This window comes from Perognathus longimembris, chromosome 21 (assembly GCF_023159225.1).
Source record: "Perognathus longimembris pacificus isolate PPM17 chromosome 21, ASM2315922v1, whole genome shotgun sequence".
Taxonomy (NCBI): domain Eukaryota; kingdom Metazoa; phylum Chordata; class Mammalia; order Rodentia; family Heteromyidae; genus Perognathus; species Perognathus longimembris.
This window is the reverse complement of record NC_063181.1, coordinates 33,824,153-33,840,405: the sequence shown is the minus strand read 5'-3', so window position 1 is coordinate 33,840,405 and position 16,253 is coordinate 33,824,153. Positions and strand designations below refer to the sequence as shown.

The 16,253-nt window shown below is 45.6% G+C and overlaps 1 protein-coding gene across 2 annotated transcripts in view; it reads right to left on the bottom strand.

Moving 5' to 3' along the window:
* The window catches only part of Rab11fip1 (RAB11 family interacting protein 1), a 33,549-nt gene that overhangs the window by 8,037 nt on the left and 9,259 nt on the right, over positions 1-16,253 (bottom strand). The window contains exons 2-4 of one of the 2 annotated variants that reach the window (XM_048330657.1): positions 7,017-7,459; positions 3,725-4,526; positions 664-2,430 (exon numbers count right to left, since the gene is read on the bottom strand). In XM_048330657.1, the coding sequence (XP_048186614.1) occupies positions 664-2,430; positions 3,725-4,526; positions 7,017-7,459 (3,012 nt within the window). The remainder of the gene's footprint in view (positions 1-663; positions 2,431-3,724; positions 4,527-7,016; positions 7,460-16,253) is intronic. The other variant, XM_048330658.1, reaches the window with a different exon arrangement.

The following is a 16,253-nucleotide window of genomic DNA, read 5'->3' as shown; positions in this document are numbered from 1 at the left end:
CTGCTCACATCACTCCAGTGTCTCAGTTCCTGTGGAATCGAACGCAGACAGGACAAGGCCACCACCACACACAAGCCAGCAAAGCACATCCTAGGCCAGGTACCTTGCTTTTCTTGTGAGCTTTAGACTGGTTAAGGAGATTAGGAGGGGTGAATGACAGTCTTTAAGGCCTAGGGTGAAGCTCAGTAGCAAAGCAAGTACCTAGCACACAGGGGATCCTGCGTTCAATCCCCAAACACATCCCACTAGAAGGACCCCAGAAAGTCTCTTATTTCTGGAAGTAACTACAGCCTATCACTAGCGCTCCACTCAGCTTCAGCCCAATGGGCTCCCAGTTCAGAACAAGCACAGCAGCTGCTCTCTGGATGGTTTTCAACACATGTGACTCTATCGCTCACTATGGCTTCTCACTGGCACTCTCAGGAGCATTACAGGTGGAAGGCCCCAGAATGGGACTGCAGGATTCCTGAGCCATTTCTAGAGCTCCTGCCATGATCCTGCTACTCCTGCGGCATGGTCTTCAGGTATTCCCACCACAAGCCCTCTCAGCCAGGGAGGCAGACTGGGGGCGCAGGAGCTCTGTGGTTGAAGCCACGACCACCGCAGGTAAAAGCAAAGAGGGGACATCTCTCCCAGTCACAAAGACAATCTCCCGTCTCTCACCTGTGCTTGGCTGCCCCCGTTCCCGTGCTCGGCTGAGCTGAGACTGGATGTGTCTCTGAGGGCGAGACCCACGCCTGAAGAAGCGGCTTCCTCTTGCCAAAATTGTCAACCTTAGCAGCGGAGCCCTCTGCTGTGGCTTGTTTGTGAGACTCTGCTGGACTGGTGTGGTCAGTGTGGGAATGTGGAGGGCGGGGGAAAGAATGTGCAGCAGGAAAGGGCTCAGAGAGGGAGGGGCTGGGCACAGGAGAGTCCGGGGACGGGCCAGCACTTTCCTTGCCCTTTGTTTCTTCACCAGCATCAGGGCCTGGCAACTGCTCATCCACGATCGAGCCCTTGTCAAAATGTGGTTTATGAGTTCCCAGCGCTGCCGTCTGCTCTACAGAAGCTGCTTTGGAGGCTTGTGGCCTTGGGTCAAGCAGACTCTCCGTGAAAGAGGACCTGAGCACCCCACCATCCTCGGGACTGGGAGAGGACACACCCAAGGAGGAAGCTCCTACTACTTCCGGCACCGCTGGCTTTGCGGGCTTCCGGATACCTTCAACCTCATCGACTCTTTCGTCATCTGAGGCTACTTCAGGAATGGAAGGGAGGGACACGTTCAGATCAGCCATAAGGGGAGGCTTCACATCTGAGGCGGATGGAAGACCACTCAGGGGATCAGACAATAGGCCTTCATGATCGCTGGCTTTGCTCTGATACTGAGCTGGGAGGGGGTCACCCCCTTCTGTCTGGAAAAGTAGGCTGCCTTCTGCTGAGCTTGCTTCACTCATGGAGCCTTGGGAGGAACTCTCCCCCTGAGAGGGGAGCCGGAGCTGATCTTCTGTGTCCGCAGGCTCCTTCTCCACGTCACCTGGGTGAGGAAGGCCGGATGTGGCTCCAGGAACAGCCTCCTCACAGGCCAGCTTCTGGGGATGCCTTCTCTCTTCTGCCACGAATCCTGTGGGTTTCTCCACTTCCTCTTGTGTAAAGAGCTGCTCAGAAAAGGACACACGCTTTTTGACTTTCTTTGGGGCCTCACTAGCATTCCGCTCCATCTCTTCGTGTTTCTGAGTCGTGGTGTCCTTTGGGAGGGCTATCACTTCCACCTGAAGCGGAGATGCCAAGTCTTTGGCTGGGGGAGTCATTCCGCCACTAACTCTGTTCTCCCTCAAAGATCTAGAGTGATCTTCCGTGTCTGTATCTCGCCTGGCTAGAGGCTTCAGGGAAGGGCCTGTGATTGTGGCACTGCTGAGGGAAAGCGCAAAGGGGGCTGTGTGGGCCTCTTCGGGGCAGAGGACACAGTCCTGCTCTGGATGGGGAGCCCCCTGAAGCTCTTGCTTTCCTGATTCCTCATTGATGGCTTCCCTTACCGGGTCAGCCTCACTGCTCTGGCTCCTTGGAGAATCTTCTGTCTTTTCCCATACTGCAGTGGGTGTCTGTTTGCAAAGGGATCCCAACGCGGAGGAGCCAGTGTTTGGAACTGGTGCTGACCTCTCCTTTTGCATGTCTGCTTTACGGAGCAAAGGCGGTTCTTCAGAACTGACCCGACCCTGGCCTGTGGGGGCCCAGTGTTCAATTGGAGTGGATGTGGAAATGGGAGCTGCGATGGGGGATGAGAAAGAGGAGAAGACAGAGGGACTTTCAGAGGACTCTGTCTCTGAACCATGCCCTAATTCAGAAAGGCCGAGTGCCTGACCAGAGCTGGGAAGAAGAGCGGAGAAAGGAAGAGGAGAGCTGGGGGAAGAAGGAAACCTGGCTTTGGGTTGAGCCTCTGGAGACACTTCCAGTCTGCAAAAAGGACAAAATAAAATCTGCAGGTCAGTTGCAGATGCATTGTAAGAGACTTTTAAAAATGTATAATTATGCATAAATGTTCTAAGAGGAATGTATATATATACATATATACATACATATACATATATACGTACATATACATACATATATACGTACATATACATATATATATACATACGGACATATACACATATATATACATATATATATATGGGCTAACACATTGGAAAGTTAGGGGAAACCCGTCCTTAACATACAGAAAGTATACTACTTTGTCTTTCCTTAGTGCTGGGGATTGTCCGCAGGGCCTCACACATGCTAAGCGCACTCTGCCACTGAGCTATGTATGCTCCCAGCATACATGAAAGGGATACTTCTATCACCAAGCACATCTGCCACGCCAACGTCTGCTGCAGTAGGAACGGAAAAATCCAGCTGTTTGTAATAGCCAGTGATTCCAGATTAGTACCTGATTACAACAGGACAAAAAAAGTTCATCTAAAAAGTTCAGTAAGAAACGCAACTCAAGGGGCTGGGGATATGGCCTAGTGGCAAGAGAGCTTGCCTCGTATACATGAGGCCCTGGGTTCGATTCCCCAGCACCACATATACAGAAAACAGCCAGAAGTGGCGCTGTGGCTCAAGTGGCAGAGTACTAGCCTTGAGCAAGAAGAAGCCAGGGACAGTGCTCAGGCCCTGAGTCCAAGGCCCAGGACTGGCCAAAAAAAAAAAAAAAAGAAACGCAACTCAAGGCAACAGAGAATGGATTTCAAAGAGAAAGGACATGTGTGCGTGTGTGTGTATGTCCAAGGAAAGCCGATCTCTAATAAAAAAGTGTCTATCTCCCAGACTACAGAAACCCTGAGTGTGACTGTGTCGCGTGAGAAAGCAGAAGGCCATCCAGGCACAGAGGAAACACAGAAAGCTGTCACAGGCACGCTCAAAAGTCACTCATGCCAGCAAAGCGACGCCACAGTGCAGGTTAAGATAGCCTCTTCCTCACGGGGAAACGTTCACTAAAAACGTAATAAACACATCTTCTGTACCCCACAACTCAGTGGCTCACTGAGAACAAGCCACACCTACTGGGTGGCAGCTTTGGGCCTCCATGCAGCCGAGGCCAGGCCAGACTAGTCCTCGGTAGGGACTTGTGAAAACAGCTAGCAAACCTTTGGCACACACAGGGCCACCACGGGACAGGCCAGGTTTGCTCTCGTGCACAGAGGCCTTCCTTCTAAGTCCCACAGAGGGAAGGGACAGGCTCTGTGTGAGAAGAGCCAACACTCACCGAGGCTTCACCGCTTTGGTCTGTGGGGCCCTGGCAGAAGGAACCGGTGGCTTTGGTTCACACGTGGACTCCTGTCCTGCTTCCGGCTCTGAGATATGCACGTCTTCAAAGGGGTTCAGGGAATTGCCCCGTCTGGAGGCAACAGCTGCGGCATCTTTCTCCAGCCGTCTCACCAGGTCTTCCTCCCTGGGCTGGGCTTCTGCAAGCACACCTTCCTTCTCTTTGAAGGGGACAGCGTGGGGGCTTTCTCCTTCACTGCCCTTCACCGCATCCTTCTTTCCTGTCACCAGAGAAAGCAAAGAGGACTTCTTGCTCTCTGGCTTCTTGCTCTCTTTGGTTTCTCTCGCAACCTCCAAGTTCACTGGAACCATGTTTTCCCGGATGTCCCCACTGGCCGGGGGACGGTAGGAGGGCAGAGACATGGACTTCAGGGCGTCCGTGGCCTTCGGAGAGCCCTTGGTGGAGGTCTCAGACAGCCGCCTGTCCTGAGACGTGCTGGTACCTTCCCCAGCCTCCTTCCAGGACCGAATGGCCAGGTTTTCCGTGGAGGAGAACAAATGCTTCTTCCGGAAGCCCTGGGGCGATGGGGAATTGGATGGACTGCTGTCCTTCGTCTCGCTCCTGGCCTCTGGCTGCTCCATGTAAACATGGTTCCCATTGATACAGACATTAGAGCGGGAGAGGAAGTCGTTCTTGGACCGAAGGCCCCCAAGAAAGGACAACCCCTCCTTCTTGGGAAGGCTGAAGTTGATCTGGCTCAGTTGTTTCGGGTCTGCACTCCCTGCTCCCTTGTGGGATATGACTAGGAAGGAATACAGAGAGGAGATAAAGAATTAAATGAATGTAGACTTAAGATGTGGTGCATTGGTAAAGCACTTGCCTAGGATACCTAAAGCCTTGGGTTTCATTCCCAGTAAAAGAACGGAAGGATAAATGAATGAATAAAATAAAGTGATTTGTAGTGGGCAGGCAGTGGTCAATTGCTGAATACACTTTTGTGAAAATAATGAGAAAAAGGGTAGCCTTTTTCAAACAGCAGGAATTTAGTTATTGAAATTAAAGTTCAAGGCCGAGTATGGAGGTACACATCTATAATTTCAGCAGATTTGTGAGTTTGAGGCCAGTCTGGACTGCACAGGGGGACCTTGTCCCAAAAATAAGTTAAATAGCTAGGCGCTGGTGGCTCACACCTGTAATCCTAGCAACTCAGGAGCTTGAGACCTGAGGATCACAGTTTGAAGCCAACCTGGGCAAGAAAGTCTGTGAGACTCCTATTTTCATTTGATCATCAAAAAGTCAGGGGCTGGGGATATGGCCTAGTGGCAAGAGTGCTTGCCTCGTATACATGAGGCCCTGGGTTCAATTCCCCAGCACCACATATACAGAAAATGGCCAGAAGTGGCGCTGTGGCTCAAGTGGCAGAGTGCTAGCCTTGAGCAAAAGGAAGCCAGGGACAGTGCTCAGGCCCTGAGTCCAAGGCCCAGGACTGGCCAAAAAAAAAAAAAGTCAGAAGTGCTGGGAGTTCATGCCTATCATCCTAGCTACATTGGAAGCTGAGGTCTGAGGGTTGCAGTTTGATGGAAGCCTGGGCAGGAAAGTCTGTGAGACTCTCTTATTTCCAATTAACAACCTGAAAACCAGAAGTGGCACTGTGCCTCAAAGTGGTACAGCACTAGACTTAAGTAAAAAAGCTCAGAAACAGCACCCAGGCCCTGAGTTCAAGCCCTACAACCAACAACAACAACAAAAGCCAGAAGTAGAGCTGTGGCTCAAGTAGTAGAGTGCTAGCCTTGAGCAAGAAGGCCAGAACAGGGCTGAGAATGTGGCTTAGTGGTAGAGTGCTTGCCTAGCATGCATGAAGCCCTGGGTTCGATTCCTCAGCACCACATACACAGAAAAAGCCAGAAGTGTGCACTGTGGCTCAAGTGGTAGAGTGCTAGCCTTGAGCAAAAAAGAAGCCAGGGACAGTGCTCAGGCCCTGAGTTCAAGCCCCAGGAGTGGCAAAAAAAAAAAAAAGGCAGGAACACTCAGACCCTGAGTTCAAGTCCTAGGACTGATACAAAAAAAGAAAAGAAAAACAATTAATTAGTCCAAGAAATTGAAAATCAAATACAAAATGCAAGTATGAATATTCAAATAAGTTAATTAAATAAAGCTTAAAATATACAATTAATTTGTGTTAAGGGAGCAGGATTCCTGAGCTTCCTTTAGGGATATATCTCAGGGTTAAGCATATAACAGGAGCTAAGTAACTACTGAGTGAATTAATAATGAAATACCAGAATTACAAGGTTCCATATTGTTTTTTCATTTAGTTTTCTGTGTGTGTGTGTGTGTGTGTGTGTGTGTGTGTGTGTGTTGTGTGTTTTGTGCATGCACGTGTGCCAATCCTGGGATTTGAACTCATAGCCAGAGTGCTATCTCTTATCTCTTAGCTCGCTCCTTCCTTCCTTCCTTCCTTCCTCCCTCCCTTCCTTCCTTCTTCCCTCCCTCCCTCTCTTTCTCTCTCTCTCTTTCTCTCTTTCTCTCTCTCTTTCTTTCTTCCTTTCTTCCTTTCTTTCACCAGTCCTGGGTCTTTGGACTCAGGGCCGGAGCACTATCTCTTGCTTCTTTTTGCTTTTTGCTCAAGGCCAGTACTCTTACCACTTGAACCACAGCGCCACTTCTGGCTGTTTCTGTTTCTGTGGTGCTGAGGAATTGAACCCAGGGCTTTCACGCATGCTAGGCCAGCACAGCACTCTGCAGCCAGGCCACATTCCCAGCCTCTCCCTTAGCTCTTTTGCTCAAGTCTAGCACTCTACTGCTTTAGTCATACCTCCGCTTGCAGCTTTCTGTTGACTAACTGGAGATTTGAGCCTAGCTGTTTGCTTGTTTTTTGCTGGGCTTGGATTTGGGCCTCTAGTACTCTCACTTGGCTTTTTAGCTCACAAGTGTCACTCTACCACTTGAGCCACACCTCCACTTCTGGCTTTTTACTGGTTAACTGGAGATAATAGTCTCAGATTTGTCTACTCAGGCTGGTTTCAAACTGGGATCCTCAGATCTCTACCTCCTGTGCAGGTAAGATTACAGGCATGAGCCACCAGCACCTGGTGGTTCCTTGGCTTTATATGGCTCTCAGCCCAAACTGACATTAACCATCATGATCACAGCCATCTCTATTACCACCACCACCACCATCAACACAATGATGGACATGCTGAGGTAAAGTCTTCTCTGAACACCTGCCACTGCATGATAGGCCAAGGTGGGAATGGGAAGAGGAGCCAAGTGAGAAGCAGCAGGGACTCACTGTCTGAGGCAGAGGAGGACTCATCCTCAGGGTCGTCATCCTCCCACTGAGACTGGAAGTCTCCAGGCCGAAGGAGCACTTTGTCTGGCTTTGAAGTAGGCAGGACAGACATAGACTGAGAAAGTGCTGTTTTCTGCAAATTCGACTTAGAAAACAAAGTCTTGATCTTTGATTTCTTTTTCTTGTCTTTTGACAAAGACTCATCATCACTGTCTACAGAGGGTGTCACACTGGGGACAATGGCAGAGGCCGTATCTGATAGACTATCCTTATTCTTCCCTTTGATCTTGTCTTTCAGTTTTCCAAACGGGTTCCGAGGTTTGTCTTTCATGGAGAGGTCAAACATGCTGGCAGTCATGTTGTTTCTCATGAACTGGATGTCCACCTCAATTTCTCCTCGCTCTTTCTCCTTCTTTCCTGGCTTGGATCTTAAGGTATACCACCTAGAGGGAAAGAGAGGCTGACAGGTTACCTTTGGGCAGAAGAGCCTCATTAACTGGCCCCTCCTCTTTGCTTCAACAAATGCATTCCTAGGCTTTCTCTTTGGTGAAATGGGTGATGAGGGCAGAACTTGTACCTTTATTTCTTTATTGATTTTTGTGGGCTGGTGATGAACCCAAGGCCTTGAGCATACTGAGCAAGAGATCTACCACTGAGCTACACCTCCACCCCGTGTAATCATCTAAAACCCTGATCCATTAAAGAGCTATTTCTAACACTAAAAAGCTGAGCACAGTGGTTCACACTTGTAATCCCAACTAGCTTGGATTCTGAAACGGAAGGATCACTTGAGTACAGAAGTTTGAGATCAGCCTAAGCAACAGAGCAACACCCTGTCAAAACAAATAAGTTAGTGAGTAAAAATGATATTAAGAGCTGGGCTGGACACCAGTGGCTCCCTTCTGCAATTCTAACTACTCAGGAGGCTGAGAGCTGAGGATCACAGCTCAAAGCTAGCTGGGTAGGAAGTAGAGCTGTGGCTACAGTGGTAGAGCACTAGCTTTGAGAAAAATTAACATAGTAAAAATGGTAACTCTGCCCAAAGTAATATACAAATTCAATGCAATACCCATCAAAATCACAACTTTCTTCAAAGAAATAAGAGAAATCAATTCAAAAATTCATAGGGAGGGGTGGGAATGTGGCTTAGTGGTAGAGTACTTGCCTAGCATGCATGAAGCCCTGGGTTCAATTCCCAAGCACCACATATATAGAAAATGGCCAGAACTGGCACTGTGGCTCAAGTGGCAGAGAGTTAGCCTTGAGCAAAAAGAAGCCCGGGACAGTGCTCAGGCCCTGAGTTCAAGGCCCAGGACTGGAAAAAAAACAACAACAACAAAAAAAAAACTTAATTGCAAAGCCATAGTAATAAAAAAAAATAGCTTGATCCTAGCACAGGAATAGGCCTGGGGACCAACAAACTAGAATAAAAGGCCCAGAAATAAGCCCACAAACATATAGCAACCCAACATTTGATAATGGAGCCAAAAACACAGGTTGGAAGAAAGATAGCCTCTTCAACAAATGGTGCTGGCAAAATTGGCTATCTACATGCCGAAAACCAAAGCTAGATACCTACATATCACCCTGTACAAGAATCAACTTTAAATGGATCAAAGACCTCAATGTAAGGCCAGATGCTATAAAAATATTACAGGGAAAGGTAGAGGAAACCCTACGCCTTCTAGGCATGGGGCGAAACTTTCTAAATAAGGACCCAGAATCACAACAAATCAAAGAAAGGCTAGATGCATGGGATTATATTAAACTAAAGAACTTCTTAGCAAAGAACATAGCTAGCAAGATAAATAGCCTACAGAATGGGAGAAAATCTTCACTAGCTATACATCAGACAAGGGCCTCATATCCAAAATAAATCCTCAAAAACACAACAACTCAATCAATAAATGGGCTAAAGACCTAAAGAGAGACTTCTCAGAAGAAGAAAAATGGCTAACAGACTCCTGAAGAAGTGTTCAACATCTCTGGCCATAAAAGAAAGGCAAATCAAAACATTAAGATTCCACCTCACTCCAGTTAAAATGACCATTATCAGGAAAGCTAACAATAACAAAAGGGCTTCTCCCTATGATCCAGCAATTCCACTCCTGGGCATTTATCCAATGGACCACAAACCAGGCCAAACTAAAGCCACCAGCAAAACCATGTTTATTATAGCATTGTTTATCATAGCCAAGATATGAAATCAACCTAGATGTCCCTCAGTGGATGAGTGGATCAAGAAAATGTGATATATATTCTATTCATATATATATATATACATGTGTGTATGTACATATGTACGTACATGTATGTATGTATACACACACACCACACATATACACATATATTCTACTCATCCATCAGAAAGAATGATACTGTATCATTTGGAAGGAAATGGAAAGACGTGGAAAAAATTATATTAAGCAAAGTAAGCCAAAGCCAAAGGAACATAGGCTGCATAGTTTCCTTCATTTGTAGTAACTAAAATGTGCCTATACACATCGGCAAGGAAGAAATCAAGTTATCCCTATTCACAGACGACATGATCTTATATCTGAAGGACCCAAAAAACTCAGTACCCAAACTCCTACACCTAATAAACCATTTTGGCAAAGCAGCAGAATACAAAATCAATCCACAAAAGTCAGCAGTTTTTCTGTACACCAGCAATGTACAAACAGAAAAGGAAATTACGGAAACAATTCCATTTACACTAGCCAAAAAAACAATAAAGTACCTAGGGATCAACCTAACCAAGGACGTGATGGACCTATTTAATGAGAACTATAAAAATCTAATAAGGGAAATCAAAGAAGACACAAGGAGATGGAAAGACCTCCCATGCTCATGGGTAGGCAGAATCAATATAGTGAAAATGGCCATATTGCCCAAATTGTTATACAAATTCAATGTAATCCCTATCAAAATCCCAGTTACATTCTTCACTGAAATAGAGAAAGCAATCCATAAATTCATATGGAACAGCAAAAGACCTAGAATAGCCAAAGCAATTCTAGGCAAAAAAAGCAGTGCAGGAGGTATCACAATACCAGACTTCAAGCTCTACTATAGGGCCATCATAACAAAAACAGCCTGGTATTGGTATAAAAACAGACCGGAAGACCAATGTAATAAAATTGAAGATCCAGAAATAAAACCACACTCTTACGGTCAGCTGATATTCGACAAAGGTGCCAAAGACATACAATGGAATAAACATAGCCTCTTCAACTATTGGTGCTGGGAGAACTGGGCAGTCATATGCAGAAAACTCAAAGTAGACCCAAGCCTATCACCATGCACCAAGATCAACTAAAAATGGATCAAGGACCTCAATATCAAACCTGAATCCTTGAAACTATTGAAGGACAGAGTAGGAAAGATGCTAGAACTTATAGGCACAGGAAGGAACTTCCTGAATAGAGTCCCAGGGGCACAACAAATAGGCGAGAGACTCGACAAATGGGACTACTACAAATTAAAAAGTTTCTGCACAGTTAAGGACATAGCCACCAAAACAGAAAGACAGCCAACCATATGGGAAAGTATCTTTACCAGCACAGCAACAGACAAAGGCCTAATATCTGTCATCTACAGAGAACTCAAAAAACTAAGCCCCTCCAAGCCCAGTAAACCAATTAGGAAATGGGCAAAGGAGCTAAAGAGAGACTTCACAAGAGAAGAGATAAAAATGGTAAAGAAACATATGAGGAAATGTTCAACATCCTTGGTAGTAAAGGAAATGCAAATAAAAACAACCCTGAGATACCACCTCACTCCAGTTAGAATGGCCTATACTCTGAACTCAGGCAACAACAAATGCTGGAGGGGGTTCGGGGAAAGAGGAGCCCTTCTCCATTGTTGGTGGGAGTGCAAATTAGTACAACCACTTTAGAGAACAGTATGGAGATTTCTCAAAAAGCTCAATATAGACCTACCCTATGACCCAGCCATACCACTCCTAGGCATCTATCCTGAACAGCAGGTCCCAAGATATCAAAAAGACATTTGTACTTCCATGTTTATCATTGCACAATTCACAATAGCCAAAATATGGAAACAACCCAGATGCCCCTCCACAGATGAATGGATCCAAAAAATATGGTACCTATACACAATGGAATACTACATAGCGATTAGGAATGGTGAAATATTGTTATTCGCAGGGAAATGGTCAGAACTTGAACAAATAATGTTGAGCGAGACAAGCCTAGAACACAGATAACAAAGGGGCATGATCTCCCTGATATATGACTGTTAAGGTGGGGGGAGGGGAGACAGTAGAGACCAGGTCTGTGAAACCAAAAACTGCTTCTCAAATGGTATTTCCCACAGGATTGGGGCAGCGACCCAACATTATATAACTAAAACCAAACAACTACTCAACATATAAAGGTCAAAAATTGACCTCTCAGTGGAATACAATAGCTCAAAAGCTATGTATGTACATTCATATAAGACTACTGTCGACATATTGTCTAATATCAACATTACATTTAAAGCCCTAGGCGAATTTTCTTTGGCGTAGGCCATGTGGCTACTGTACATGTTCTTGGTACATTGTGTATTGTATATATGTCTACCTGACCTAGGGAAGGGAAAGAAAAACAGGGTGTAAGATATCACAAGAAATGTACACACTGCCCTACTATGTAACTGTACCCTTTTTGCACAACACGTTGTCAAAAAATTTTGTGTTTAATTAATAAATAAATTACAAAAAATGTGCCTATAAATCTACAAGTAAACACACGGAATGACCAAAATAAATAAATAAATTATATAGGACCCTAATAATTAACATACAGAGGCTAAAGGAGGCTAAGCATAGGAGTTGTGGGCAAAGGCTCAATAGCTGTGGACAGATGACCATGTAAAATAATATTCTATGAAATGAACTCCAAAAACAGGGAACAAGAATTGACATTGTTGCTGTTCTTTTTGTATTATTTGTTACTTTGTATTTGGAAGGGTAAGGTGGGTAACAAGGGTAGAACAAGGATGCACAAATACAACAGACAGACACTATGCAGAAAATGAACTGGATATCTTATGGGTGGGGATGGGAGGGAAAGATAGGCAGAAAGTAATGGAAGGGGGGAAAATGGCTCAAAAAGAAGTATATTGATTGTATCTAATTCATGTAACTGTAACCTCTTTGAATATCAGTTACACAAAAACAATTTTTTTTAAGTCAAAGAAATGCTCAGAGACAGTTCCCAGGCTCTGAGTTCAAGTCCCAGGACTGCATAAAAATAAAGAAATAAATAGCTGGGCAGGATGGCACACAACGATAATCTGAGATACTTGGGAGGTAGAGGCAGGAGATTCACAAGTTTGAGGCCAGTCTCAGCAAAAGTTAGTGACACACTTTCTCAAAAACAAGAAGGGCTAGCGGTGGTATAGCTTTTGTCTATTAGGTACTGTGCCCTGGGTTCCATCCTCAGTAACACAAAAGGATAAAAGTAATAGAGCTTAATTTTAGGTTTTATTACCACAATTTGAAGGGGGAAAGAAACTAGAAAGAAGGCAGTATACTCAGACTTATTATTCTAAAGAATAAAAAAGAACATTTCGAACGCCATGCAAGTATTTCACTTAATCACTTACAAACTACCTCAAGATGTGGCAAATGACATTATAGCAGCCTCACTCAGATGACAGAACAACTTCAGGAAAAGCAATCTCCCTGGCATCTATTTTTTTTGCAGCTGGGAACCCAACACCTTTGGTGAACTGTGAGATCTAATTGCCAACAGAACCATTAAGGGGCAGCCAAGTCCAAATACCTGGCCTAACAAGGGCCATCCACAGGTCACCTTGCAAATGTAGAACCCACGTTCAGATGTTTTTTTCAGTGACCTATTTAAGAGCCAATGGCCATGGGCTTTAGGGAAATTAAGGTTTTGTCCAAATGAGTGCAGACCACAGGCCCCAGTATTTGGCTTGCTCTATACAGAAATGCACGGGGCAGAGGAAAGTAGAAAGCTAACACTTGACTAACACCAACGTCATACCAGAGACAATATGCACTTAACAGACAACCTCCTTTAAGTCTCACAAGAATAACACAATGTGGATATTATGCTCACTTCCCAAATGAGGAAATCAGAGCTCACAAAGTGGCTCATTGGTAACTAGTATGAATACAACTAGGATTCTAAATCCTTTCTGCATTTTTCCAGAGCTCTTCTTTCTCCCCCACCAAGACTTCTACTTTAAATTCTCCCCTAATCCATCTTTTGTAGGAGAAAGCAAGGGTTCAAACTTCAACTCTTCTTGAAGAAGCTTAAGCTCTTGTGTGTGTGCTCACATGATTTTTGTTTTGTTTTGTTTGTGCTGGTACTGGGGCTAGAACTGTAGGACTAGGAGCTACTAGCTATTTTGCTCAAAGCTGGCTTTCTGGTAGTTTATTGGAGATAAGAGTCCCAGACTACAAGAAATGTACTCAATACCTTAAGTATGTAACTGTAACCCCTCTGCACATCATCTTGATAATAATAATTTTAAAAAGAGTCTTAAACTTTCATGGCTGAGCTGTTCGAACCACAATCCTCAGATCTCAGCCTCCTGAGTTGGTAGGATTACAGATGTAAGCTACTAGAGTGTGGCTCAAATTTTTGTTTTGCTCTCCAGGGGATGGAATACAGGGTCTTAAGCATGCTAGGCAAGTGCTCTACCACTGAGTTCCACCTCTAGCCCATAAGTTTCTAATTTAAATGATCCCCATTAAGGAAAGAAGTTGAAGACCCTACTATAGCTTGCTATCAACCATAAATTATGACTATATAAAGCCCAACATACAATCATTAAGAACTTAAATTGACAAAATAGAGCCAAGATGGAACTACTATTTTGAACTTTTTATGGTTTATCCACCATCACAGGTGAGAGAGAAGAGAGAAGAGAGGAGAGAGAAGAGAGTGAGAGGGAGAGCGAGAGTGAGAGCGAGAGAGAGAGAGAGCGAGAGAGAGAGAGAGAGAGAGAGAGAGAGAGAGAGAGAGAGAGAGAGAGAGAGTGTTCCGGATTAGAAGATACAAGGTCTTTGGAGCCCATTTCTCTCCCCAGCCAGCCTTGCGTTTTTATTTTCAACCCATTTTCTAGGACCTGGCCTGGACGACTTGGCATATTTGTCACTTGGATGTTGAGAGGATTATTTGTATTTTTCTCCTGTGATGGTCACGTGGTTCGCAGTAGCTTGGTTATTGGTGGGGGGTGGAATGGGGGGTGGAATGGGGGGGGGGGAACTCTTGTAACTACCAGTCGCAGGCTCCAGGAAAGGAGAAGTGGCTGAGGCCACAGCAGCAAAGGCCTCACCTCCCCCACCCGCGAGGAGCGGCCTGGGCTTCTCCACCAGCCTCTCCCTATTGGCTCCTGCCAGCCCTGCTCCCCAGCGGTGCAGGTTAAAGATCTTCGAAGAATGCCACTTGACTATGTGTGTTTCTACAAAGTTACAGGGCAAACCTGCCATCAAAGCCCAGATTCTTGCCTAGTGGCCGGTTTTACTACCAGGCACTAAAGTGGGATTTATTTTATTTTGTTTCAATTATCTGAGAGAGAGTGAGAGACAGAGAGAAGCGGGGGATATGCATGCATTCCCATACTGGGGCTTGAACTCAGGACCTGGGTGCTGTCCTTGACCTTTTTTCCCCCCTCAAGGATAGCTGAGCCACAGCTCTACCTCTAGCTTTTCAGAGAGCCTCATGGAATCTCCTGCCTGGGGTGGGCTTGAACATCGATTCTCAGATCTCAGCCTCCTCAGAAGCTAGGAGTACAGGCGTGCCAAAGGGGACAGTACATCAAGACCAATGTTACCCCGTCGTCGTTCTCCCCTCTCTCCCCCTACCTCACCCGTAAGGTAGAACTTTAGAAAGCTTCCAGGACCACTAAGAGGTTCAAACAGAAATTCAACCTGTTCTTACTGTCTACTTTCCCAAGCAAACCTAACACCAAACACCAGACAGCCAAGCACATTACAGGGGTGTTGTGAGGACGGCGAAATAGACCAGGAGTCATAGGCAGGGAGGCCTTCCAGGAAATGGTTCAACTGGTTTACAATCTGTGCTGGATTCATGAAAGCCATAAAGGGAAAGGCAGGGTGAGCAAGGGATATCTGTGACACAGAGAACTGCAGACGACAAGCGGCCACAGTCGGTGAAGGTCTCCTCCTAGAAATCCCAAATCAGCACGGGGCTGTGGGTTTCCCAGTGGGCTGCGTTCGGTGTTTCAGTGTCTCTGTCTCTGCGTCTTTCAGTTCCCATCAATAATGCAGTCCCAGCGAGGTGGCACGCGTGTGGGCCGCACCACCTTCCACACAGACCCACAACGCCGCACTTATCTCAGAAACCCAGGCTGGGCTCCTTTACCTGAACAAAGGGCAGAGTACAGGAAGAAAGGTATAATCCCAATACAAGAGGTTTATTTTAAAGCCTATAACCTCAAAGGGAAAAAAAAGCCTTCACTCCATCTCCCCCGCCCACAAAGAAGTAATTAAACAATCCGTTCTATAATCCACTTATACTTAAAACACTGCCTTTTGCTCCTCAAGTACAGGTGGTTCCGGCCTTAATCCTTAGCAACTCAGGAGACTGAGATCTGAAGATCTTGGTTTGAAGTCAGCCTGAGTGGGAAAAATCCATTTATTTCCAATTAACCAGAAAAAAAAAGCCAAAAGTGGAGCTGTGGCGCAAGCAATAGAGCACCAGCCTTAAACAAAAAAGCTAACAGAGAGTTCCCAGACCCTGAGTTTTTACACACATACACACACACACACACGGATCTTTGAACATAAGAAATCAACAGTTGATTTATAAGTCTTCTTTTTGGGTGTTGCTGGGAAAGAACCTCAGGCCCTATGTGCGCTAGCTATGTATATACTCAATCACTGAGCTACACCTTCTGCCCCAAACCATATTTTAAAGTAATTAACAGGTATAGAATAAAAATTGCAACCACACAGAACACTTTTTATTACTCCTTTGGCCCCTCAGTCCTCTTCCCAGAGATAACCATTGTTATTGGCTCATTTGCAGAAGAACATTACAATCGGCATCTCACACAGAAAACTGAAGCCAGGCCAGGCACTAGTGGCTCACGTCTATAAGCCTAGTTACTCAGCAGCTGTGATCTGAGGATTGTGGTTTGAAGCTAGCCGGGGTAGGAAAGTCCATGAGACTCTAATTAACCACCAGTACACTGGAAGAAGAATTGTAGCTCTAGTACAGTGCCCAGGCC